Here is a 19,107-nt window from a genome sequence, read left to right as displayed (position 1 = left end):
ACCAGAACAGCTCTGGAAGAACAAGCGCTGCTGCTCCCTGGCACTGCTGCATTGCTGGACATTTTTCCCTTCCATCCATGCACACAGGAACTGTCCCTGCAGCTCTAGAAAGATCTTGTTGAAAGGATGTCAACTAAATAATTTCATGGAGGACACTTTATTTTCCTTAAACACAGACAGCACAATTCCACACTGACACAGATACTCAGTGTGAAAACAAAAGCAGGCAGTGAATTACAAAGGAAATTAAAATATTATCATAATAACAAAACCACAACTAGACACAGAAAAAACTGCACACATAATGATCCTGCAAGGAGTTAGATTATAACTCTTATATAGAAGTGTGTGAGGTGGTGACATGGACGTCGGTCTGAAGGGTGAAGGAGCTCAGGGAATCTAAGCTTTACAGGGCAGCCTGCTCCAAGCACAAGAATGATCTCTCCAAGTACCCATGAACACAAGCATTTATCTCATTGAGGGTACTCATCTGAACCGATGGAGCTCCAGGGAAAATAGGCAGCACACAGGAGGGGGAAGCAGGGGAAGCTGCAAAGGAGGAATTTATTATGTGCATGTAGGTATGATGGCAAATATGCCCTGGGCTTGATCCTTGAACAGGAATCTGAGGGCAGCAAGATGAGCTGACACTGCTTAATTTGCAGTAAAAGAATGCACAGGGTGAACGTGGGCATGCTGCTGAACTTGTTAAGAGCTGAATCACACAGGACTGAGGTTCTTCATGGCTTCTTTGCCTCCATCTTCAACAGCAAGGTCTCCTGGGACTTTGTTCCTGAAGGCAGGAGTCTGGAGAACACCCAGCAGTGGATGGGGCTCAAGTCAGGGCTGACCTGAGCAAACTCAGACACCGTTACAGAACAGGAGATGGGTCACTTGACAAGCTCCCTGAACACAAGTATCGCTGTGCTGTGGCACCTGAGATTGCCAGGGACAGCCACCTCTTGGTCCAGAGGAGTGTGACTCCTCTTGAGCTGTCCTGCCCTGTCTCCTCACTCACATGGTGATCTAGGTACCCACTTTTCTGACATATTCAGTCTCTACTAGGAGACATTCCACATCAATATGAACTGGAGGCTGCTAGTGCCAACTGTTCTGGAAAGGCAGGGAAGGGCAAGCAGGGAAGGAAATAGAAGAAATTTGGCTTTATTGATATTTATTTTAGAAATGGTCTCTGTTTGGCTATTCCTGACATTTCTCTAGTCATTCACATCAGTCTTGCAGTCTTTAGGAAAAAGATGCACAACGCCTTGGCTTGTAAGAGCATTTTCGATGTTAGTGAGCCCTCTGGTGCCATGATCCTGAACTGCAGATACTGAAAGAATGAACAAACCTCTAATGAAGTGAAAGGCAGAAGCAAACTCCAAGTTTCTGAGGGTGTTTGGACCCCATGAAGGGCCATCGCTGACACAGCTGTGAAGGAAACAACCAGAGCAGGTCCCTGTCCCTGGAGGCTGGTGAAGGCAAGACTTGGAGACACTAGTTCCAGGTGGTTAGGGCCATGTGGAGGTGGCTCTGATGCCATGTCAGCCCCTGATGCTTGTTCATCACCAGAATGGCTGAGCCCTGACCCCTGGGACCTGGTAGATCTTTCTCCAATGTTTTTCAAGGCTTTTCCTGTGGTCAGTGTGAGTGTTTTGTGTTTTGGGGGTGGTGTTTATGTCAAGTGCTGTTGCTTTAACTGCAAGGCTCTGGATTTCTGTGGAGTTGGAAATGCCTGTGAGCTCCTCACAACTCATCCAGCTTCTTTCATACACCTGGCAATGGTCAACAGCCACTTCAATGTCCCATTCCAACTCTTGCTTGAATCCTCTATTTGGATCCATACCCATCACTGCAGGAGGTTCATGGATCCACCAGGCTCATGGATGATTCCTGAGGACCATCCAAGTGTGGGCAGTGTAAGAGAGGAGCAGAGCAGGGTCAGCTCATGGGCCATGACTGAGCACAGCCACCCCAGCAGCAGCCGTTCCCCATCTCCCAGGCACAGCCATGCCCACAGCATGCAAATGGCACTGCCATACAAGATTAGCCCAAGAGAGGCCTTTCTTCCTTCCGTATTCCCAGGAAAATCTTCCTCCTGTTCCTCCTCCACCTGCAGACATCCACTGCTTTCCATTGCTGGGCTCAGACATGGCTGGAAGGGTTCACTGAAGCCATCAGCCATCTCATTGCTTCTCCCTGACATGCTCTGACCCTCTCCCACACCTACAATGGCCAATCACGGCTGCTCAGGCCTCCCGCTCTTCAGAAGAGGCCTCGAGCTTCTTGGTTCTTCCTGGTGCTTATTATGAACTTCCTCGCTCTCTCCAGAGTTCATGGTGAGCTTTCTTGTCCAAAACAGCCCTTTATGACCATGTCTCACTAAATGGTTGTGTTTGTATGATCATTTGTGCAGAAAGGGCAGTCACAGGACAGCACCCAATATGTCAAAACTGATGCCCAGTGAAATGCCGTAAAGCCCTGATGAGTTTCCCTGTATCTGTGTCTCTCCTGGAAGGAGCCTGTCCCGAGAAGGGGATCCAGCTCCTGCCACTCTCTGCAGAGGCACATGAGCAGTGTCCATCACCTGGGGACACAAAGGGTGACGTTTGCCAGACCACCCGTCATCTGAACCACTTAGATGTGTGCTTGTGGATGGGGTATGGAGCCTTATAGTGCAAATACCTATTTAATTGTCATTGCCAGAGGGGCTACCACTGATGCAGAGCACTGTTTTACAAATCTTTAAATATGAGCATATACGTCTGACATTCCTAGACATATTACACAAACACTTGAAGGATTGTTCATACCTTTTAACATGAGTATCCACAGAAGCCCCACCAGCTTTGCATCTCAGGAAATGGGATCCAGAGTCTAAAGGCAGGATGGTTTGGGCTCTGTACTGGGATCTGGAAACTGAAACGTGCTCCCATCTCCCAGCCCCCTGCCCTCCTCAGTGAGGGTGTGAGACATTCTGCCAGCGAGGGCTGAACTCACACCCATGACCAGTATCTTATGTCCAACTGCAGCCAATGGTGTCCTGCCAGCTCAGGATTGGAGCTTCCATTGCGGGAAGTGTTTAAAAGACATGGACATGTGGCACTTTGGGACATGGTTTGGTGGAGTACTTGGGAGTGTTAGATTTACCGTTTGACTCCATGTTCTTAAGGGTCTTTTCCAGCCTCAATGATTCTATGATTCTATGATTTGGGTTGAAATCATTTCAGTTCCATCACCTCCAGGTTCCCTCAGAGGCGGCTGTTGTGTGGCACAACTGTCCTGGCTCTCCAGGCAGGTTGGGCACTGGGTTGGTGTCTGCATTGGCAGTTTTCCCCTTCCTGGGGTAAAAGGCTGTTGAGCAGAGACAGTTGTAGAGATTTGGGTCACAGGGGTTTGCAGCAATCCTGTCAAACTCTGAGCAGGATGAGCTTTGGAGCCCAGGAAAAATGGAGATGCTCTGAAGGATGTTTGTGAACAGTGGTGCTGTCACTAGTAACAGTAATAGGGAACTCCTTATTCTCACTGATGATCATGATGATTTAAATCTCTTTAATTTCAGTCCTAACAGTCATTCTTGCTTTTCCAAGCAGCTGCTACACCTCAGCAGTTGTGTCTTGAAAGAATTTCTTAGAACAATGCTTTTTCTCTCACTTCTTTTTTTGTTTTAATCATTTAAAGAGTACACTTCTTGGACAGAATTACCCCCAAATTGTGCTTCTTTCATTATTTTTCTACCCTTTAATTTTTTCTTATGTGGTGTGATGTGGAGGTTGCATAGGAGAACAGTTTCCTTCTGAGACAAAGGTGGCCAAGGAACAGATCCCAGGTCGGTGCAAAGGCCCAAAGGAAGCCAGAATCTTTATGTGTGTGCACTGACACACACTGTCACCTGCATTTCCAGTCTCTGCAGTCCCAACAGTGCAGCAGAGTCTGGAGTTCTGAGCTCCCTCATCTGCCCTGTGTGACACGTGTAAAATGGAACTACCCCAGTCCAATGGCTGGTTTTGATTCTCTTCACAGCCTGAAGCACCACATGGGTCAGGAGACAAGCCAGGATACCCAACCAGGACTCACATACCCTTCACGTAGATTTTAGGTGTTCCCTGGCATCTCAGCAGACATGTCACGCTGATATCTGGGTGCAAGGAGCTGGTCAAGTGTCTCGTCTCCATTTCTATAATGATGGATTTGTGTCTGGCTGCTGTGCAGACTCTGTACATGGATGCTGACACCTCTTGAACAACCTGCTCTGAAAGGGTTAACAACACAGGCTGTTCTTTCTGGAGAGGCATTAGGACAGCAAACAGCAAGATCTTAGCTGAGGTCAAAAGAAAAAGGATGGAAAAGATGTGGTCAGGACTGTTTGGGGGCACTTGTAAAGCAGCCCTGCACCTCATGTGGATTACTTCTGTGCTCAGGGAGAAACAGAGAGTTCTCCCTAATTTGAAAACATGAAGAGGAAGGAAGGACAGCGTCATTCAGGCTCAAAGGGACCTCAGGAGGTGTCTTGACCAACCTCCTGCTCACAGCAGGGTCAGACCAGATTGCTCAGGGCTTTATCCAAACACATCTTGGTCACTTTCTGGGACAGAGTGGGTGTGCACTCCTGGGAAACAGCTTCCAGTGCTGGACTGTCCTCAGGACTGGAAAGTTTCTCCCTTTCTACAGCACCTTTCCAAGCCCAACCATCCAGATTGGATTTACCCATCTACTTGCAGACTGACCATAATATCCTACCTTGGACACAAAAATATCGCAGAGGATGACACTGAATGCCTTGCTGACTTACAGGGTACAGACCCCCACTGGTAACAGACCACCAATGGTCTCCCCACATCCACAACCCTGTCCTTTCCTCACAGAAAGCAAACAGGATGGACAGGCACAACCTGCCCTGGGCAAACCCCGTCACCTTCTCTTCCAGACACCCAGAAATGGGGTCCCAGTGGCCATGCTCTGGGGCACAGCCCTTAGTTCCCCTGCTCACCCATGGGCCATTTTGAAAAGTGCACACACTGTGTGAGAGCTGCCAGTGGTCAGGGAGTCCCCCCAGTCTCCATGAGCTTTCCAAGATGGTGGAGAGTGGCCTCACTGTGACATGGTCCTGGTGTCCCAGTTCCTGGGATGCTGCCCCTGCTGTCCCATAGACTGGAGAGGATTGTGTTAGTACCAGTGATCCCTGACTTGATCCCCATCCGCTGCTGCTTGTTCTGCCTCCAGCCACAGATGCCTGGGAGACCTTGCTGGTGAAGACAGAGGACAAGAGACACAGAGATTATCACTTCTCTACCTTCTTAAATTTATCAGTGGCCACACAGTGTCTTCGTTTCTCTTCTAACTGTTCCTGAAGTAGTAACAGCTCCTTGTGGGGCCTTGAATTGCCTTCCAGGTCTGGACTGAGTTCTGATCTGGACTGTTGCTGTGCTTGGAGGCTGCTGTCCTTGCAGACCAGATGAACTCACTCCTGCCACCCTGCCTGGCAGTTCATTCCATCCGTGTCACAGCTCTGTCTGCAGCACTGACAGCTCCAGCTCCCCAGTCAGGTCCCTGGCTGAGGACATGGCCTCACATCTGAGCTGAGCCACCCGGCACCAGCCCGGCTCTGACCTGCACAAGAAGCCTGGTACCAAGTGTCCAAGAGCCCATGTGTGCAAAGGCTTTGAATCAGAGCACAGACATGACATGGGCAAAGACTGATGAATGTCTCTCTAGACCTAAGAGTATAAAACCAGAATAAAATGTCTGAACTCATTCAACTGAAGATATTCCTCCCCCGGATTGGAGGAATTAGATCCTTTGCTGTAATCTTCCTGGTGTCCTGTCTAAGGATGGGACAAGAAAAGTTGATTCTCATACTAATACTTTATTTAATACAAAGAACACAATGATGTGTCTCTTCAGAGGAGAGAGAATCAACATCACTGATTAATTGAGGTTGTTTCAAGGATGTGCCTCTGGAGCCCCAGGGACACGTGGAGGAGCCAAGAGGGGACAGAGAAAGGGACATCATGGGCTGCTGCTGTGCTGCTGAGCTGGGCTGGGCTCCTGGGACACAGGGAGCTCATGGCAGCGGCAGCGCTGCAGAGAGACAGCTCTGCCCAGGAGCAGCTCCTCTGCACACGCAGCAGGGCTGAGGGCTCTGCCTGGGGATCTCAGCAGACGAGCAAGGCAGAGAGAGATTAAAGGTGGTCAGGAATGGGGAATGACTGAGAGCTCACTGGAGGAGAAACCTTTGCAGCCCTTGTCATGGTAAGTCTCTGGTGCAGGGCAGTGCAGCTGCAGCTCCTGGAGGCATCTCCTGAAACTGGCACAGGCACAGCTTGTGGGATCTGTAAGGACGGGGCTCTTGTCAGGCCATGTTGAACAGCCGTGAAGCCGGGGGAGCACCCAGGGGTGCCCAGGGCTGTCCTGCAGAGCAGGGTCCCTGCACCCCAGGGCTGTGCCGGGCAGGGACTCTGCCGCCTGCCAGGGTCAGCGCTCAGCCTGCCCGGGAGAGCCCATGGCAGCAGCTGTGGGGGGAAGGAGCGACCCCCGGCAGGGCAGGCGCAGAGCTTGTGGGGTTGAAGGGGGCTGTGTGGGTCAGAGCTGCTCAGAGCTCCAGATCCCCCCACAGACATGGCAGAGGGTCCTTCTGAACAACTACATCGGGACAGGAACAGCTTGCAGGGAAGGAGTCTGTGCTTTCAGTTTTCCACTCTTGCTCGTCTGGGTGTGCAGTGGGAGATGGGGATTTATTTCTCTCTTTGGAGAAGACACTGAGACCCCTGTTCTCGTTAGGACGTGTCTGAGCTGCTCCTGAGCCCCTGCACACACAGAGCTGCCCCTGGGCAGTGCCAGGAGGTGTGAGCGGGACAGAGCTGAGCACACAGCGGGCGGGACGGGGTCTGTGGGCAGTAAGAGGTAACGGCTTCCAGAAATGCTGGGGACAGGATTTAAAAACCTCTCTTACATCCTCTCCAGCACAGACACATTTCCCAGTGCAACCCCTGGTCTCCTCTCCTCCCCAGCAGACCCTCTGCCCCAAAGCCATGGAGTCCAGGTCACGAGTCTCCACCTCAGCAGCTGGACCTCCAGGTGAAGTGTTCCTGGAATGTGGTACACAAAAAAGGTGCTAAAAGTACTTGCTCGCCAGTGTCATTATTTGAGTGGCAGCAGCACAGCTGGGTAAGTAGAAGGTTCCACAGCATGCCCGTCTGCCTTCCTGTCCTTGCTTTGTTTTCTGGTAACACTGCAGTGTTCTTCCCTGTTTCTCCACTTGTCCCTGGTGCTCTTGCTCTCTGGGGTTGGGGTGTGAGTGTGGGTCAGTTTTTTTTCTCACATCAACTCAGGGGGTCTTGCCCCAGAGGTGTGTTCATGGAAACCAGATGCTCAAGCTGTATCTTAAACTGTGATAAACTTTTTTTCTCACCTGGTAGAAAGAGAGAATGAGCAGAAACATCCCTCCATCAGGGAGGGGATTTTCCATGAGATACAGCCTGTTTATTTTCCACAGAGAAGTCTCCCCTAACTTGTCACTGTCTTTTCCTCCTTGTACAGGTCCTCATGCCCACAGGCAGCCAATGTCCAACAGCAGCTCCATCACCCAGTTCCTCCTCCTGCCCTTCACAGACACACGGGAGCTGCAGCTCTTGCACTTCTGGCTCTTCCTGGGCATCTACCTGGCTGCCCTCCTGGGCAACGGCCTCATCATCACCACCATAGCCTGGGACCAGCACCTGCACACTCCCATGTACTTCTTCCTGCTCAACCTCGCCCTCCTCGACCTGGGCTGCATCTCCACCATTGTCCCCAAGTCCATGGCCAATTCCCTCTGGGACACCAGGGCCATCTCCTTTTTCGGATGTGCTGCTCAGCTCTTTTTGTTTGTCTTCTGGATAACAGCAGAGTATTCTCTCCTCACCATCATGTCGTACGACCGCTACGTTGCCATCTGCAAACCCCTGCACTACGGGACCCTCCTGGGCAGCAGAGCTTGTGTCCACATGGCAGCAGCTGCCTGGGCCACTGGGTTTCTCAATGCTCTGCTGCACACGGCCAATACATTTTCACTGCCCCTGTGCAAGGGCAATGCCCTGGGCCAGTTCTTCTGTGAAATCCCCCAGATCCTCAAGCTCTCCTGCTCACACTCCTACCTCAGGGAAGCTGGGATTCTTGTGGTCACTGTCTGTTTAGCATTTGGCTGTTTTGTGTTCATCATCGTGTCCTATGTGCAGATCTTGAGGGCCGTGCTGAGGATCCCCTCTGAGCAGGGACGGCACAAAGCCTTTTCCACCTGCCTCCCTCACCTGGCCGTGGTCTCCCTTTTTGTCAGCACTGCCATGTTTGCCTACCTGAAGCCCCCCTCCATCTCCTCCCCATCCCTGGACCTGGTGGTGTCAGTTCTGTACTCGGTGGTGCCTCCAGCAGTGAACCCCCTCATCTACAGCATGAGGAACCAGGAGCTCAAGGATGCCCTGTGCAAGCTCATATGCCTCTGTTTTCAGAAGCAATAAACTGGCCATCTTCTTCTATACAGGAGTTTTAATGTAGCTAATTACAAGCCCAGCCTGTCACCTGGATTTTGTGGTGGTGTTGGTTGTTTTCTTATTATGATAATCTTGTCAACCACTTTCTAATTCACTGCTGGCTTTTTTTTTAATAACTGTTGGCTGATTAAATGAGCAGCAGTGCTCTCCTTCTCTCTAAACATAATAAAAGGCTCTTTAGTGACTTGTTTTTCACTATATCCTTCCTGCAAGGGCTTTTTGGAGCTGCAGGGACAGTTCCTGTGTGTGCGGGGAAGGGAAAACAGCTCTGGCATGGCAGCCCTGCCAGGGAGCAGCAGCGCTTGTTCTTCCCGAGCTGTTCTGGTTCCACTCCACACTCTCCTTCTCATCCCTGGTGTTGGTGCAAGGCCTGAGTGCTCTGGCATCTTGGTCACCATCCTGCTGTGTGTCAGTGCTCTGGGTGCAGGCAGGGACAGGCAATTGGCACTGCTGTGACAGTGCTGGCCTCACAACAGCCTTTCCAGATAGAGAGGTGATCTCCTATGGGCAGGGCCTGAAGGTTTAAGTCTTCTAACAGAGATTCTTCCAAGAACATGTCCAAGAAAGTGACCCACAGATGAAACCCCGGTGTACAGCTGAACAGTGTGTGTGTGCAGGGCTGGCACACAGCAGTGTCCTCTCACAGCCAGGCTCCTGCCAGAGACCTGCAGGACCAGCAGAGCAGGGCTGGGCTGTGCCCCTGTGCACTGGACACCCCGTGGAAGGAGCTCCAGGTCAATCATCATGGACTGGCCCCTCATAACCACCATTTCCAGCACTGGCCCCTCACAACCCACAGAGGTTTTTCTTCCCTCCATGGAGGGACACTGAATGAGCAGGTCAGCAGTCCATGTTTGCATTGTACATATGAGACGCAAGCATGCACATCATGTACGTGAGATGGCACGAACCTGAGTGAGCAGAAACGCCATCAGCTACTCCTGGGACTTCCATGAAGGCCTGTGGGACAGACAGTGTCTCGAGATCACTTCACATTGGGAGTAACAGCCCATGAGAAACCACCCACTGGGATTTTCTTCCTTGAACTGAGGTCCCCGTGTCCATTCCTCATGATGTGGGGCTGAGGTGCCTCCCATCCCTTTGGGGTAGCAACAGGAGGCCAGAGGTACAATGATACTCTTCTCTGTGAGTAAAAGGTACAGACTCTGTCTCTGAACATCCCTGGGTGCATAAGGAGTCCACGAGGCCAGCTCTGATGGAACCCTGGCATTTCTGTGTGTGACTCCAGGAACAACCCCAGTGGCCCAGTGAGATTCATCTCAGCTGCTGGGACGGCTCATCTCAAGTGCTCCTGTCTGCTACACCAACCTTGCCTGTGATTCTGGATTGTGCTTTCAAGAGTGACCACAGAATCAGAGAAGTTCTGAGGTCCTTGGGAAAGGAAGATGTCAAACCCATCTTCAAAAAGGGCCTGAAGGAGGATTTGAAGAATTCAGGGCTGGTCAGCCTACCTCTGTCCTTGAGAAGGGGATAGGCAGCGTCTTCCTGCACCAGTTTCCGGGAACCTGAAGGACAAGGAAGGGATTGCTGAACCGAAATGAGTGGAAAACCCACTGAGTCCCAGGAAATACTCTTGACCCATTCCAGAGCTTTAGACCCCCAGGAAAGAACTCAGTGACAGTGCAGCCCATGCAGTTGCATCTGTGTCCCTCCCTGAGAGGGTGTGCAGTCACCCATGGTCCTGCAGCCAACATGCTCTGCAGAGCATCAGTGCCAGGTTGGGGCCCTGTGGGGAGCACAGGATGGGGCCAGGAGCACCAGAGCAGATCAGAGGAGGGATGGGGGAGATCAGACAGGAGCTGACCTGGGCTGGAAATTGCACTGCAGAAAAAAATGCTGGTGTTCAGCTGACCCAAGATAACACCCAGAGTTTAGGGTGCAGGGCCCGAAGTCCTTGCTGTCCTGGTGCTTCACCAGGCCTGGGAAGCAGCTGGAGAAGAACTGGTGTTCCCCACTTGCCATCACCCCTCTTGTCAACCTTACCCCAAAATTCACCCCTAGACAAGGCTCCTGAGCTGGGGCCAAGCTGGAGAACTGGGGTCCAGTTGTGACCAGAAGAAGGACAAGGCCTGTCCTGGGTCCTCTAAAGGGCTGGCAGCCTCTGATATCTGTACCAGAAAAGGCAGTGTGCAGGAAACTGGAGACCATCCTCCCCCCCAGCCAAGCTTGTTACTGCATGAACAACGAGGAGAAACTGCCCTTTGACCCTCATTTCAAACCCCATCTCTTCCACCTATACAAGCAGTGCCCTCCCCCTTGGCACTGAGGTGGTTCCAGGGACCCAAGAGACACCTGTAGGAGGAGATGTTGGGTGGGGATATGGTGTCCTTCAGTGCTCCTCATGGTGCCTCCTGCTGGGCTTTGTGCCACTGGTCACAACCCTCTGAGCCTGGATGTTCAGCCAGTTCTCAGTGGTGCTGAGCAGGAACATGCCCACGAGCACATTGGGCTGCACTGGGAGGAGCGTGGCCACCCAGACAAGGGCAGTTATTGCCCATCGTGACTCAGCACTGGTGTGGTCACATCTGGGGCCGTGTGTCCCAGTGTGAGGTTCCCCATTCTGGAGGAACGGGAGGAGCTGTCGTGTGGCCAGAGAAAGTCTGGGTCACGTGTGGAGATGTTGAAAGACCCAGACTTCTTTAGTCTGATGAAGGGGAGGCTGAGGAAACGTGCTGGTTTTACTGAAATTTGGTTAATTTTCCTCATGCATTTTGAACCTCTCTCCTTCACAGCCAGTACAGTCTTTTGTTTAGATTTACTATGAGAATAATGAGATAATGCTCTTTCTTCCCTGGGGTAGAGTTCATTTTGTCTTTTAGCAGCTTTACAGTGTTTGCCATTTGGTATGAAAGGAATGTCAGAACTCACTGGTATTTTGGCTGTTGTCAGGGAAACCAAGGACTTCTTTGGCCATCCAGCTGTGGATGCAGATTGGCAGGAGGGGACATAGACAGGACAGCACCTGGATTGACATGCAGGCTGATCAATTAAATATTCCCTATGATTAGCGCCATGCTCAGTCTAAAGCTGGAGCCGGCTTTTAGGGCTTGTTACATCCGTTACGTTGGGTTTTCCAGCTGGTTTGGTCAGTTCCATTCGCAAGTTTCATCCTGTCAGGAGTTCGATGTCAGTTCGGCCTTTTGCCGTTCTGCCATTTTGCCGTTGGCCTTTGGGCCTTTCTGCCTGTTGCCCTTTTGCTCTCTCTTGCTGGGATGGGCTGTTCAGGACCAAGGTGCTCCCTTCTGCAGGACTGGCTGCTCCGTGTGACTGGAGTTACACGGGGGATGGCACTGAGTATATTTTCTTAATTTAATTTATCTATTTCTATTTAATTTACCTGGACTATTGTCAGTGAAACCAAGGACTTCTCTGGAGTGCAGCTGCAGGTGCAAATTGGTAGGAGGGGGCACAGACAGGACAGCACCTTCATTGACATCCAGGTCAATCAACGAGCTTTTCTCTACCATTAGCATCATGCTCAGTATAAAGCTGGAGGTGCCTTTTCCAGCCCATTAGTTTTGGTTTTCCGGCTGCTTTGCTTAGCTCTGTTCGGAAGTTCCATTCTAATGGGAGTTCAGTGTTAGTTCAGTTTTACGATGTTTTGCTCTTTTTCAGTTGGCCCTTGGGTCTCTCTGCCTTTTGCACTTGTACTTTCTCTTGCTGGATCAGCTGTTCAGGACCAGGGTGCTCTCTTCTTTTGGGCTGCCTGTTCAGCACAACTGGAGTTCTGTGAGGGATGGCACTAAGTGTCATATATTTTACTTTATGTATATCTTAGTATAAGTATATTATTAGTAGTAGTGTATTATTTTTATTGTCTTATTAATTTTTTGTCTAAACCCACAAGTTTCTCCCTTCCCATTCAGTTCTCTCCCTTATCCCACCTGGGGACTGGGAGCAGGACGTGAGCAGCTCTCATGGTCTTAGTTTGTGGCTGTGGTAAAACCATGACAAGAAAGGGTAATAGTAGCTTCAGAAATCCTGAAAATCACTTTCCAAGATGATGGGAGAAGAGAAACAGCATGAGGAAGGAAAACCATCATAAACTGCAGCTCTGGAGGTCCAGAGTGGAGCTCAGGATCAAGAAATGTCATTCTTAGCGCAGTGCTGTGGTCATTCAGGACTCTGGATCAGCCATGGCTTTGTGTTTCCAGGAACAGCTGGTGAGGATGGAGAAACAGCAGCACAGGTGGGGACACACTGGGCTGAGAACAAGGTGGGGAAGCGCATGGGGTGTCTGCAGCCTGTGGGGAAACAGCCACAGGCCTGGGACAGTGCAGGATGGACCATGGTGGACATGGCCAAGGGCGCTGGCAAGGCTGGATGTCCCTGCAAGAGCCAAGGTCTTCGTCCCCTTGGCTCTGGCTGATGTCCCTGCCAGCGAGGCCTAAGAGGAGACACATGGTGGACATGGCCATGGCACCCCATTGTCTCCTTGCACCCCCAGGGAGTGTCACAGCATTGTCCTGCACTGGGCATCGCACTCCCCACAGCCCCAGGAAGAGCCCTGAGCCACCCGTGAGGGACAGGATCTCCCTTCCAGGGGCAGGGGCTCAAGGCTTGGCCATTGTCCTTCATCAGACAAACCAAGGGCTTTCTCAGCATCAGAGCTGCTGCACTTTGCCTTTGCCTGATGCAATCAGTGCCTCCAATTATCTGCTCTAACGAGTCCCTGGGAGGCTTTGTCAGTAACAGCCCTCAGTGGGGCCCATTAATGCTTCAAGGTACTTTGGAGTTTGCTTCTGGCTTGGACTTCTTGAGCAGATTCTTCAGTCTGTGCTTGGTATCTGAGGTTTATGGACTCAGCACCAAATACACCATGGGGCTCATTAAAACACAGAAAGCCCTAACCCTAATGAGTGATGTTTCTTTCTGTAATTTCCTTCACATCTTCCAGACTTGTAGAACTAACTGGAGAGGTTTCAATGGGACACTTGCTGATGAAGGTTTCAAAGATTTCGTAAAGCAGGGTTTTTTCTTTCCAGGGTATTTTCTGACATTTTCCAGTGTATGGAAGAAGTGACAGCAGCATTCTACACTGGACATTGATCCCGAGGGTCTCCTGAAGACATCTGGACAGGCAGGAGAACAGTCCTTGAGGCTGGACACTGTATGCACAACCTGGCTCCTCACCCCCACCCCCAGTCTGCCGGGTCCCTCATTGGCCACCAGAGATTGCATCACTTTTCCTCCATCAGACTTCTCCACTGAGCTCTGCAGGAGATGCTGCAGCTCCTGTGCACCAGCTCCACCTGCTCTCCTGTGCAAACACTGCACAGTTCAATCAACAGCAAAACACTTTCCTCAGCTGTGTGTGTAAGTGGAGCTGATGAGGTCCAGCATCCACAAGGGACACCCACACAAGAACTGCTTTAGACAGAGAGACAAGAGAGGATAGAAATAAACACAATGAACGTGTTGACTGCCATGTCAATTAGAGCTCTGAAGAACGGGGCAAGTTTGTAACTCCCTGAAGCTCAAAGCAGAAACCAGAGAGTTGAGAGGCCACTGAATGACCAAAGAGCAAGTGGAGGAGAAACCTGAGAGCACTGGGAAGGGCAAACGTCCAGACAGGGCTGGAAAGTTGTCCTTGGACAGGGACATTGAATCAGGAGAGGTGGGAACTCCTGAATGACGAGGGAGATGAAATTATAGAGTGTTGGTAATAAAAGTACAGGAGAAGACCAATATTTCTTCTCCTCCGCTTAGTACATCAGTCATCACTTGTCTCACCATAAACAGCCAGGGCCATTTTAGGGCCCAGTGTACCTGAGGTGCTGGGCTGGGATTGGCATCTGTCACACAGGACCTGGGGAGACCAGAGCACCTTGCAGTGCAGGTGGAGCCTGGGCAGGGGTTCCTGGGGCATCTACACTGGCACCAGGTGTTTGTGTCCCTGCAGCTGAAGACATTTGTGTCCTAAATCCATCCCCACTTCTGGAAAGCTCTTTCATTAACCGACATCTGATGGGCCTGCAGGCATGAAGTCGAGATCATGTTGTGTCTTGCACAGCGCCCCATGCCCTCTGAACCTGCCCTGCCCAGGACTCCTCACACGTTGCCCAGAGCGAGTCACACTGAGGTGTTGGCTGGTTCCCTGACTGGGATGTTGGTTTAGATGGTCACCTACAGCACAGGTGGGTCCTGCCCCATCATCGCCTGCTCTGCTCCAGTCTGAAACAGAGCCCAACATCACAATGGGATCATGAGAGAACTGAGGCTGAAGGGACCTCAGGAGTCTGCAGTCCAACCCGTCACCAACTGGGTCACACCAAGATGTTCAAGCCTTGATTCAATCAGAGCTTTAGCAGGACTAGAGAAGTGATCATCCCTTTGTACTGGGCACTGGTGAGGCTGCACCTTGAATCCTGGGGTCAGTTTGAGGCCCCTCATGGCAAGGAAGACATTGAGGTGCTGGAGAGAGTTCAGAGGAGGGTGACAAGGCTGGTGAAGGGTCTGGAGCACCAGTCTCACGAGGAGCGGTTGAGGGAGCTGGGGCTGTTCAACCTTGAGAACAGGAGGCTGAGGGGAGACCTTATTACTCTCTACAGCTGCCTGAAAGGAGGTTTTATCATGGAGGGTGTTGGTCTCTTCTCCCAAGTAACAAGTGATAGGACAAGAGGAAATGGCCTCAAGTTGCACACTGGGAGGTTTGGATTGGATATTAGGAAGAAATTCTTCAGGGAAAGGGTTTTGAAGCAATGGAGCAGACTGCCCAGTGAGGTTGTGGAGTCACCATCACTGAAGGTGTTTAAAACACAGATAGATGGGGCTCTTAGGGACATGGTTTAGTGCCAGATTTAGGTTATGGTTGGACTCGATGATCTTAAGGGTCTCTCCCAGCCACAATTATTCTATGATTCCATGATAAGTCATGTTTGCTATTTTCTTTCTCAGAGGACCATGCAGCCTCCCTGAGAGCCAGGACTTTTCTGAGGTGTTGGAGAGACGTCTCACGGTCACACCAGCCAGTTCCACCAGCCCTTATCTGTCCCTTCCCAGACCAAACCTTTTCTCCATATCCCGACCTTCCAGGCGAGTTTCTGGGACACAGCAAATGCTGTCCAGGTCCTCTGGGCTTGTTCAGAGAGAGCAGCTTGACAACATGGTGATGGGCTCTCTGTGCACCTCAAAGCTTTCCTGACCATTTTTCTCAGTGCTCCACTTGCACCCAACCTTTCTGGTCCTTGAACTGTACGTGAGGGGGTTGAACAGGGATGTGGGGATGGAGTAGAAAAAAGACTTTGTCAAACTGTCTTGGGAGGGCTGTTCTGGGCATCCCACAGTCCAGGATGAGGGTGCTGTAGAAACCAGTGGCACTGGTGAGGTGAGAGGTCCAGGAGGAGAAGGCCTTGTGCCTGTCTACACTGGGGCAGAGAGCAGTGATGCATTCATGGGACGCCCATGTGAACAGGAAGGGGACAAATGGCTCTAAAGCGCCTTCCAGCCAGTTCTTTACCTATCGCAGATACACCATCCAGGCCACGAGCTGCAACTTCTCCAGGAGATGCTGTGGGACACGGTGTCAAAGGCTTCACTGCAGTCTAAGGACACAACACCCACAGCCCGTGTGGCGGATTCACTCCCCACGACAGACTTTCCCTCATCTGCTCAGCGGTCACCTTGTCACAGAAGGAGATCAGACTGGTCAAGCAGGACCTGCCTTTCATCAAGCCATGCTGATTGGGCCCCATTGCTCGTCTGTGTGTGTGACCTCACAGTCCTTTGCCAGCCATGTTCCTGCTGTTGGCCAATCCCCTGCAGAGGCAGAAGTGACCTCACAGTGCCCTCCACAGCCATTGGTTCCTACTGGACTATGAGTTCCTGAGACACAGTGACCACACGACATCGTACCCACCATCACCCTCCTTGTGGTCCAGCGTGTGAGCAGATCAAACTGAGCTGCTTTCATCAAATGTATCTGATAGAGTTCCTATCAAGGGTTTGAGTGGAGAAACGTTCCTCAGAGGAGCTGCTGTATTTACTCTGGGACATTTTATATCTCCAAGGAAAAGATTCATGGAATCCTACAATAACACAGGTTGGAAGAGACCCCTGAACACCATCTCTGTCCCACTGACCTTTATGGCACCCCAAGGAACAGCTGATGGCATTTGTGCTCCCTTGGGTTCATCTCACCACATGCACACACTGGACATGCACATGATGTGTGTGTTTACATCTCATCTGCACAATGAAAACATGGACTTTTGACCTAGTGTTTCATGGAATCATGGAATTTCCTGAGTTGGAAGGACCGACAAGGATCATGGAGTTCAAGTCCTGTCCCTGCACAGGACACCCCACAGGTCACCCCGTGTGTCTGAGGACGTTGTCCACTCTCTTCTTGAACACTGTCAGGTTGGGGCCGTGACACCTCCCTGGGGAGCCTGTTCAGTGTCCAGCACCTCTAGGGGAAGAACCTTTTCCTCATGTCCAACCTAAACCTCCCCTGACACATGTGTCTTCTGTTCCCTTCCATTCCTTGTCCCCTTGTGAGGAAGCAGCAGCCACCATGAGATCTCCTTTGAGTCTTTTCTTCTGCTCTGATGCTCAGAAACCCCTTGGTTTGCTTTCTGAAGCAGAAAGGAGGAGCCATGAGCTCCAGGCCATGGGAAGGTGGATCCTGTCCCTCACACATGGCTCAGGGCTCTTCCTGGGACCGTGGGATGTGGGTGTGCAAGGCCCAGGGAAGGACAACACTGGGACAACAACTTCCAGCTTCCCCATGGGGCTGCAAGGAGGCAGCGAGGCCCCAGTGCCATGAGGACAACATGTCTGCTCCTGGGGTCAGTGGCAGAGACAACTGCCCTGGCCAAGGGGACACAGACCTGGGTTCTGTGGGTCCCTTCCAGCCTTACAGCGCCCTTTGCCATCTCCACCACAGGCTGTTCCACACGGTGCTGCCCCTGCCCCTCTTTCCCTGCAGGCTGCAGACACTCATCTCGCTTCCCACCTGCTCTCAGCCCAGCATCTCTGCACCTTCACTGCTGTGTCTGCACCCTCACCGGCTGCTCTTTGGCACACAAACCATGGGCTGATCCAGCTCCCTCTGGGTCACCTCGTGCACCACAGCACTGTCCTTCCAGTGACATTTCTTCCTTCTCATATCCATTCCTCACCTTGCAAGCAGACTTCTTTTTTCTCTTTCCTGCTTCTTCCCACTATCAGGAAAAGCTCGACCATCTCATAAACTGCCCTTCATGCAGGGAACCCAACCCGTTAGGCTTCTTGTGGTCTTTTACCTGACCAGAGAGAAGTCACCTCCCCATGATCTTCTAAATCCCATGAGTGCTGCTGGCCTTTCAGCTTCTCTGACAGACACAACCATGTCCCTGCCCATGTCCCGTCATGTTCTCAGGTGGGATGGACATGACAACCCGTCTCTCTTCCTGGGTAAGACCTGTGGGCCCTTGGGCAGAGGTTCTTTCCCAGCCATGTCCCTGCTGCTGGGCTGTCACCTCCAGAGATAGAACCGACCCCACTGTTCCCTTCACAGCCAAAGTCTTTCCACCCAATTATGTGTTTCGGAGACTCAACTGCCATCATAATCCCACACCCATCCATCTCCCTTTTTATGGGCCGCGATCTGACTAGATAAAACTATGCTTGTTTTATCAAACTGGTCAAATCTATTTCATGCTAAAGATCTGAGAGGAGAAGCGTTCTTTACAGGAATGTGAAATGTTGAAACCTTTTCTATGTCCTCTCCTACCTCTTATTTCTTATTGTTTTCCTTCTTCCTGGTTGCTCATGGTGAATCTGCTACCTGAAGTGCAAAGCCAATCCCACACCCAGAGGTGAGATCTTGTTTATTCCAGAGTTGTGCAAGTCTGGATGCTGGAATGAAACCAGCACAACAGATAGAGAAGGAACATCTATTATATACAAATCTTACCCCTACATTCAGACCCTCCCGGCAGTCCAAAGGAGTCAACTTTTCACACATTGGCATATTGGTTACATAATCATTTTGCCACTACACATGCTTTTTGAGAGAGGGTCCCGGGCTGAGCCTGGGGCTCCCATCCTAGGGATGTGTGTTTTAGTATTAGAATGAGTGTATAAAGAGCAAAGCTCAGCTAAAGGACACTTTATGTAACTGTCTTGAGACAGATGCTAAAATAAGATTCAGCTAATCGTGCAGACTCCAGAGTGTCTGCGCTGCAAGGACAATATCCTTTGCAGGTTCTGATTAGGAGCCTGGCTGTGAGAGGACACTGCTGTGTGCCAGCCCTGCACACACACACTGTTCAGCTGCACACTGACGTTTCATCTGTGGACAATTCTGTAGGAATAAGCTTGAGAGAAACTTTGCAAGAAGATATAAACCATCATGCACTGCCCAAAGAAGATCACTTTTCCTTGTGCAAGTACTGTTACTGAGGCCAGCTCTGTCACAGCAATGCCCATTGCCTGTCCCTGCCTGCGCCCACAGCACTGATACACAGCAGGACGGTGACCAAGCTGCCAGAGCACTCAGGCCTTGCACCAACACCAGGGATGAGAAGGAGAGTGTGGAGTGGAACCAGAACAGCTCTGGGAGAACAAGTGCTGC

At 51.2% G+C, this 19,107-nt stretch overlaps 2 protein-coding genes across 2 annotated transcripts in view; one reads left to right on the top strand and one right to left on the bottom strand.

Annotated features, from left to right (window-relative positions):
• The window catches only part of LOC308050575 (olfactory receptor 14J1-like), a gene marked incomplete at its 5' end in the record, with an annotated part of 296,725 nt that overhangs the window by 244,401 nt on the left and 33,217 nt on the right, over nt 1–19,107 (bottom strand). The window lies entirely within an intron of this gene.
• Nucleotides 7,563–8,495, top strand: LOC308050578 (olfactory receptor 14A16-like; the record flags this gene model as incomplete). The annotated part of the gene is made up of 1 exon (XM_080360741.1): nt 7,563–8,495. One exon carries the CDS (start codon nt 7,563–7,565, stop codon nt 8,493–8,495), a length of 933 nt encoding a protein of 310 aa, XP_080216867.1.

Source organism: Nesoenas mayeri (assembly GCF_963082525.1).
Source record: "Nesoenas mayeri genome assembly, chromosome: 29".
In the NCBI taxonomy this organism is placed as follows: Eukaryota; Metazoa; Chordata; class Aves; order Columbiformes; family Columbidae; genus Nesoenas; species Nesoenas mayeri.
This window is presented reverse-complemented; position numbering and strand designations above follow the sequence as displayed.